This window comes from Arachis ipaensis, chromosome B02 (genome assembly GCF_000816755.2).
Source record: "Arachis ipaensis cultivar K30076 chromosome B02, Araip1.1, whole genome shotgun sequence".
Taxonomy (NCBI): Eukaryota; Viridiplantae; Streptophyta; class Magnoliopsida; order Fabales; family Fabaceae; genus Arachis; species Arachis ipaensis.
The window spans coordinates 4752793-4760835 of record NC_029786.2 but is presented as its reverse complement, the minus strand read 5'-3'; the positions used below and the strand labels follow the sequence as shown (position 1 = coordinate 4760835).

General features: G+C 35.8%; 1 protein-coding gene across 1 annotated transcript in view; it reads left to right on the top strand.

Moving 5' to 3' along the window:
* LOC107623750 overlaps positions 1-7604 on the top strand; it is a 13108-nt gene extending 5504 nt beyond the window's left edge. The window contains 12 exon segments of the mRNA XM_021115236.1: positions 712-907; positions 1133-1405; positions 1514-1759; positions 1941-2327; positions 2447-3820; positions 3823-3918; positions 4120-4551; positions 5234-5457; positions 5672-5805; positions 5957-6199; positions 6280-6458; positions 6983-7604. Of these exon segments, the coding sequence (XP_020970895.1) occupies positions 712-907; positions 1133-1405; positions 1514-1759; positions 1941-2327; positions 2447-3820; positions 3823-3918; positions 4120-4551; positions 5234-5457; positions 5672-5805; positions 5957-6199; positions 6280-6458; positions 6983-7099 (3901 nt within the window). The 3' untranslated portion in view covers positions 7100-7604.

Here is an 8043-nt window from a genome sequence, read left to right as displayed (position 1 = left end):
GTGAAACTAACATGAAAGAAATCTTGAATACTGTGATCTTCAGTGTTTAGCATTCGAAATGCTATGACTGCATCTCATAGGAAAAAGAAAATTAAATTCCACACTGGTATTTTAGGGTTTTATGCTCATGAAAAAAGAAAAGAAAAAGAAAAAAAGGTGGAACGAAAATATATCTTAGTTTCTCTTCAAAGTATAGCTATAGCATTATGTTATATTTCAAAATGTTTAGTTGCTCTTTTCTCTTTGATTTTTTACACGATTCCTACTTATTTGATGCATTAATTTTGGAGACTGTTATTTAATTTAATGCATTTATTATTATTATTTGGCTTTGAAATTTATAAAATCCTTTTATTTATTTATTCCATTATTTGAATGGAAATTTGCTATTTTGCAGCTGTGCAGTGTAATAAATTAAACTTGGTCATTTAATTTAAAAAAGTATTATTTTTCTAACCATTTAATTTGATTTCATAATCTTTATTTATTATTTTTTTCTGATAGACGATTTTACAAAGTCAATTTGGATTGTGTTCACTCCTAGAAAATAAATATATTTACTCATCTTTGTAAAACCAGTATGCGGATGGAGAGCTTTCATTTCAATGATCGTTGTTTAATTCTTCCTTTATGTCCTTGTCATCTGTTGATTGTTGCCTTTCAGAAATCAGAATATCTGATTGTTCATGATTATTTTTCCAATTCAAGTAGGTTTGATGCTTTATTTATTCTTAATTTTTAGATGGAGAAATTGGCAAGAGCTCAATATTTGAAAAACAAGAATCCTAGGGATTGTGCACTGCTATATATTGCACTAAACCGAATTCAAGTTTTGGCTGGCCTTTTCAAACTCAGTAAGGATGAGAAAGACAAGCCTTTAGTGGCCTTTCTTTCGCGTAATTTTCAGGTATTCTGTTTTGTACAAAAAATTATAGCCCGAATGAAAAATTTTAGTAGTTTATTAATGTGAAAAATCAACTACGGATCAGACTGGTCGAGTTATGTACACACAACAATTTGAGTTGTTTTTAATATGGAGTGTATTGATGTGTCAGAATTACTCCTTACATACATTGTCTTAGCATGCTTATGGCATTTGTTATTTGAGTAATCATAATCAGTCGATTTACAGGATGAGAAAAATAAAGCTGCTGCTTTGAAAAATGCATATGTGTTGTTGGGAAAGCATCAGGTGGAATTAGCTATCTCGTTTTTTTTGCTCGGAGGTGATCATTCTTCTGCTGTAAATATTTGTGCTAAGAACCTTGGGGATGAACAACTTGCACTAGTTATTTGTCGCCTTGTTGAGGGCCATGGTGGACCATTGGAGCGTCACTTAATAACAAAGTATATACTTCCTTCTGCAATTGAAAAGGGAGACTACTGGCTTGCAAGCCTTCTGGAGGTGCCCAAATACTTGCATTCATTTGTCCATAAAGATTGTTATGCTTTTCCTCTAATGGCTTCTCTCTGTATATGATTCTAACTATAATCTGCTTTCCTTCATTCGCAGTGGGAAATGGGTAATTATTATCAATCTTTTCATAGAATGCTAGAGTTTTCAATAACTCTGGTGGCTCAGGAGTCCACTGTCATGTCCAATTGTGGTCCTTTTCTGGATCCAAGTGTTGGTACTTTTTGCCATATGTTAGCAACAAAGAATAGCCTCAGGAATGCTGTCGGGGAGCAAAATTCAGCAATTCTTTTAAGATGGGCTACTTTGATGACAGTTACTTCCCTAAAACGATGTGGCAATGTTGTAAGTTTATTTTACATATTATTCAATTATTTGACTCTTCTAGTCGTACTAAACAAAGTGGATATGCTTGGAAGTACAAGCATATAGTCCAAGTTTATATGTTATTACTTCAATGATTTGTTGAATGTGTTGCAAGCTCTCTTTATCGAACCCGGTTATATTCTCGTCTTTCCATTTCAAGGTTGAGGCATTGGAATGTTTCTCATCTTCAATGAGCATGCATGGGACAGCAGATCAAGGGAGCGATTTGAATGTCAGCCATAATGTGCTTTCCAGTCCATTAAAGCCTTTGCCAAGAAAATCTTCTAACTGGTTGTCCTCCGATGTGTCTGTTCATCTGGAGTTCCATAAGAAATTGAATTTGGCACTACGCTACTTACTGAAATTGATAAGAGAGCATCCAAGTTGGCTTGAGACTTTCACTGAACCTGTTGGGGAAGCTTCTTATGATGATGAATGTATGATACAATATGAGAAATCAGTTGAAAGTTTTAAGCAAAAGTTATGCACAGGGATTTCTCTATATGAACGGAGGTTTTTGTTGCCTCCTAGGTCTCTTATCAGTAAGGTATACTGTTCAGCTACTTAAATGGCGATTCTATCTTTTTCCATTTTTTTTCACATATTCATATTCAGCAGTATACTTCCTAGACATAACTCTTATTTAAATTTCCATTTGTTCTGCAGATTTTACTCTTTCTATGCCATCATGGATTATTGTACATTGGGTATGATATCGCCGATGGATGCGCTCGAGGAGAACTATCTCAAAAGAAGAGTGATGTGTCTGATGCTTTCAGTTTATATCGCTGTCAGGTTAAACCCTTCTTTAAGACTGTAGAAGAAATCTCCTTTTTCTACTCAAGATTCATTTCTGCCTGCAGCATGGGATATTCTGAACAAAGTTCTACTTCTATTGAGAAAGTTGCATCTACGGAGAGTCGATCTATGTTTTCTGATGCTTCGAAGTCTCACTTTGGAGGTGTTCTGATTTCATTATGGTATTTAAGAGCCATTTTCAAGATCGAATTGCGGTCCATCAGCATAGATCATGTCAAAGAACATCTAGATATCCTTGATTTATTTGAGTACTTTTTACAGTTTTCCTTAGCTTGGCTTCAAAGAAACTCAGGAGCACTTTTATTTATGGTGGAACCATTCTTGACTGCAAATGCTAATGGTTGTAATCATTATGAGGCTGATATGGTGAATCTGAAGAACCGTTTTCCCAAATTTGCAGAGTTGTTGACTCGAAATTCATTCACAACAAATGTACAAAACCTCCAAGTCTCTGAATGTACAGAAGATGGAAAAGTTGATGACACAAAGCATTCAATTCCAGAAGATGAAAGATGGAAGATTCTAGGGATCTGCTTGTGGCGACATATGTCTAGATTTATGATATCTAATTTAAATTTGGTTCTTGATAAACTTGAAGATGGTAACAGTTCAGGTTCTTTCCACAGAAATTTTGCTCATAGGGAGTTCACGCTCTTAAGTGTTGATTCCGATAGCATCAGCTTGCCTGAACAGATTCGATTACTCTCGTTTAGCTTATGTGATTTACTGACAACAACAGTTACCCACATTTCTTCTTACCATGTCAAGCAACTTGCAGAATATTTGTGGCAGAAATTGGAGAATAATTCGACTGTGATGACTCTTGAATGGCTGAAACAACCACGTCAATCAGAATCCAGTCAAAAACAAAACCTGGACATCTTGGAACTGGTGAATGGGAAAGATGAATGTTCAGTTCATCAGTTACTGTGGGACCACTGTGCCGATCAAAAATTAATATCGGAATGCTTTGCTCAGGAAAAACTCAATTGGTCAAATTATTTGGATCATGTGCCTACTAAAGGATGGAACGACATGCATATACTTCTGACAGGGCAACATAAAACTGATGACATGCGTGATAAAGAATCTAAACTTGGCATTCCATTACAAACTCCTGAAGTTCAATCTCCTGTTAAAGGAATGTTCCAAAGTGGCAATGCTTCGACAAGTTCCAACCAGAAAGATATATCTAGTAGGAACATTTCAATTTTCCAAACCCATATGTGTATAATAACGACACCGATTCTACATTTGAACAGGCATTGTGTATAAACTCTACTGATCAACAGGAAGCTGCAGTTGCTAGCAACCGGAAGGTTTGTACTGTTCATTTTTTGTTATTCTGAAGCTATGGATGCTTGGTAGTTTCAAATTAACAAATGTGCTTGGTTATCTTCTTTGACGGCTTTGTTATGAATTTCACTACATTCAGATTGACATTCTAGGAATATTTTAATCCAATAGTCGAAGATGTCTGGAAGATTATAAATTGGTTTATTTCTTTTCATCTAACTCAGGGTATAGTATTCTTCCGTATGGAAGATGGGATGCCTTCAAGTGATAAGTCATCAGACTTCTTGTGGGCCAAGGCTGATTGGCCACAAGATGGGTGGGCAGGTTCGGAATCTACTCCTGCTCCTACATGTGTTTCGCCTGGTGTTGGTCTTGGCAACAACAAAGGCGCACACCTTGGGCTCGGTGGAGCAACTGTTGGCGTAGGTTCTTCAGTTTGGCCTAGCAAAGACTTTACTGGTGGTGGAGCATTAGGAGTTAAAGGTTTTGCTGGTATTGGTGCCTATGGATTAGGTTGGGGAATTCAACAAGATTTTGAAGATGTTGTTGATCCACCTGCGACTATGGAGAACGTAACTACGAAGGCTTTGTCTAGTCATCCGATGAGACCTTTCTTCTTGGTTGGCTCAAGCAATACACACATTTATTTGTGGGAGGTAAGAAATTATTATCTTGTTAATTGTTATACATACATGATAGATATATCTGAATGCACTTGTATTTGTATAGAATCAAGTGTAGTGATGGCTTTCTCTCTTCTTATCATATGGTATCTTAATGGCATGTTACAATTCTAGCATCATGTACATATATTCACGCAATTCTTTGTCACTTGGAAGGAAGCTGTAATGTGAGGCAACAGTTTGTAGGACTAGCCCACTAGATTCTTTCAAAAATAGGTCCCCCTCTCTTAATTATTTTATTTGAAAACTGAAGATAAGATTTGAACTTCTTGTCATTCTATTTAGATTCTTCTAAGTATTAATTAATTGTATGTTTTGCACATGCTACTCATTCGAGCCTCTGGAAAGTCCTTTTTTTAATGCTTTTAAACCGATGCTTTCTTTGAAGGTAGGTGATGTTCTTGTTTTAAATTTTGGGAAGATAATTGGGTAGGAGATACTTCTCTTAGCTTAATTTTTCCTCGTCTTTGTCATCTTTCCTCTATGTATAATTCCCCCTTCCAGGTGTTATATACTGTATGGGACTCTTCATTTTCTCGGACTTTCGACTTCTTTTGTAATCTAAATAATTCTATCATAAAAATATAAAGTTAATTGTCTGTTTCAGTCAATATTTCAAGTTTATATCTAATGAGGAGCATTATTATGTATACAGTTCAATAAGAACAAAGCTATGGCTACATATGGAGTGCTACCCGCCGCCAATGTACCTCCACCTTATGCCCTTGCATCAATATCAGCTTTGAAGTTTGATCACTTCGGACATCGGTTCGCTAGTGCTGCATTAGATGGAACTGTCTGTACGTGGCAATTGGAGGTAGGAGGAAGGAGCAATGTTCATCCAACAGAATCATCACTCTGCTTTAGCGGTCATGCGTCGTATGTAGTTTGTTTTTCAGTTACATATTTAGTTACTGTTGACTTTGGTTGTGCTTTTACTGTTGATTTAGAATATCTATCAAGCCAATTACATAGTGAGTTTAGGTTTTGATTAATGTGTATGGTGGAATTCAACAAGTTTGAATTTTTCGCTCATCGCCTGTTTCTCGATTACTCTTCATAATTGCAAAAACTATTCTATATTTGATTTCAGGGATGTCGCCTACTTGTCTTCAAGTGGATCAATTATAGCTGTAGCTGGGTATAGCTCTAATGCTGTTAATGTGGTTATATGGGACACTTTAGCTCCACCAACAACTTCCCGTGCTTCGATTCTATGTCATGAAGGTCTTACCCTAAATATATGTACTAATGAATGTTCATACATAAATTTTGTAAAGGGTGAATAATTCTAAGGTTTATATGATGTTTTTCCTTAAAAACGATGGTTTGTTCCTCATATTTTCATGTTACTAACCTAATCTTTTGTATTGTGAAGGTGGTGCGCACTCCCTTTCTGTTTTCGATAGCCATGTAGGCGGCGGTTCTGTTTCCCCAATTATCGTGACTGGTGGTAAAGGTGGTGATGTTGGTCTCCACGACTTCCGCTATATAGCGACTGGAAAGACGAAAAGGCACAGGCGTATTGATACTATGGGGCATAGCCCTACTGCGTCTTCGACTCATGATAAGGACCAGAAAACAGATGGTATGCTTTGGTATATTCCAAAGGCTCACTCAGGTAAAGATAAAGTTTATTATTAACTCTCAGCTTGGTTTATTCTTTATAGGGCTGTTTCTTATTAAATTTTATGATCATAGGGACTGTTACAAAAGTCGTTACCATCCCGAATACAAGTTTGTTTCTAACTGGAGGCACAGATGGAGATGTCAAACTCTGGGATGCTCAGAACACAAAGTTAGTACATCATTGGTCCAGGATACATGATAAGCACACCTTCGTGCAGCCGAGTTCCCGTGGATTTGGTGGTGTTGTTCGGGTAATTTGTTTACATTTACATGTTAAAAATATGAATAAAACTATAGTCTTGTCCCTTGCCATTTTCTTACTGGACAAGTTTGTTTTGGCGTGGGGATGAAAGATACTGTTTTGAGTGTGTTTTTCGGGGATGAGATTGGAGTTTTACCCTATAAGAAAAATTCATTTGGTGTTTGTAACTTTGTACCAATGACTTTCATAACAACAACAACAAAGCCTTATATACGCAACCTAACCTGATAATTACATCAGTAGATGTTTCCACAGCTTGAACCTGTGACTTTGAGATCACACGGAGACAATTCAACCGTTGCTCCAAGGGTTCCCTTCATTATTATATTTATATCGTTTTAAAACAAGTGTTAAGAGCATTCTAACATCCTCATTTTAACTCTTGGGTCTTTTTCTTAACAAGAATAATCGTTAGTTAATTAGCTTTGTAACAATATGTTAGTTTTAGGGAACTAGTAATTCATTGGAGACCTAAAAGTTCATGCATTAAACTGATAGCTTGAAAAATCACAGGCTGCTGTTACGGATATACAAGTTGTTTCGCAAGGTTTCCTCTCGTGTGGTGGGGATGGAACTGTGAAGTTGCTACGGCTCAGCGGTCACCTTGATAGCCATGGAGTCAAACTATGATGATCTACTCTCATTTAAGCATAACTTACTGCAAAACTGCAAAGGTTTTCATGAAATGAGTGGTTGCGATTGATTTCCAGATTGTTGAAGCAGCCATCGATTTTGAACAGGATAGTTCATCACTACGTCCGCGTCCACGTCCACGTGTTGAAGAGGTCAGCATAACTTCATCTGCATCCAGAAATAACAGTCCTTTTGTCTTTTTTTAATCACTTTTTGAGATGGTTATTGTTCTGTGTGGGTTCAATTTTCTATTAGGTTCCATTTGCAGGGTGATTGATTTTGAGAAGTACAATTAGTGTAAAGTTGTGTTAAATAAATCATAGCCAAAAGTTTTATTCATATATTCAAATGCAAATGTGATCAGAGATGAGAAAGTCATGCTTGCATGTCTAGTTAGAATTAGGAATTTAATTTTGCTTATTAATATTGATGGTGTAAAACAATTTACACTTTTATTCAATCATGTGTTATATTAGTAAATTGAAATTGAGATGTCATGTAAGTTAATTGCGTAAAATTAAGATTTAATGCATTGTCCTGTGGTACACAGCTTATAGGTGTATAAAAAGTCAACATTGTACCAAATGCAATTATATATTTATATCTGCCAATGAGTAATAGTTCAAATGGCATAATCTCTCCGTACTCATCTAAGAGGTTGCGGGTTCGAGTCTTCATATCTTTGGTAAAAAATATATATATATCTTGAAAATTGCAAAAATGCATAGGGAAAAAGGTTGCCAAGTGTACTTTGTGAATTGTATTTTATTCATGATAATAAGGGTTCAATTATGATACAAAATTATTGGGTTAACAAATTTTTTTTTTACTAAGATAGAGACTGTTATCATTGGAAAAAAAAATTGTCAAATAATATCTTAAATGGTAAATGCACCTATCATAAAGCATATGCTTTGTGACAATGTATTCTGATCCAGATT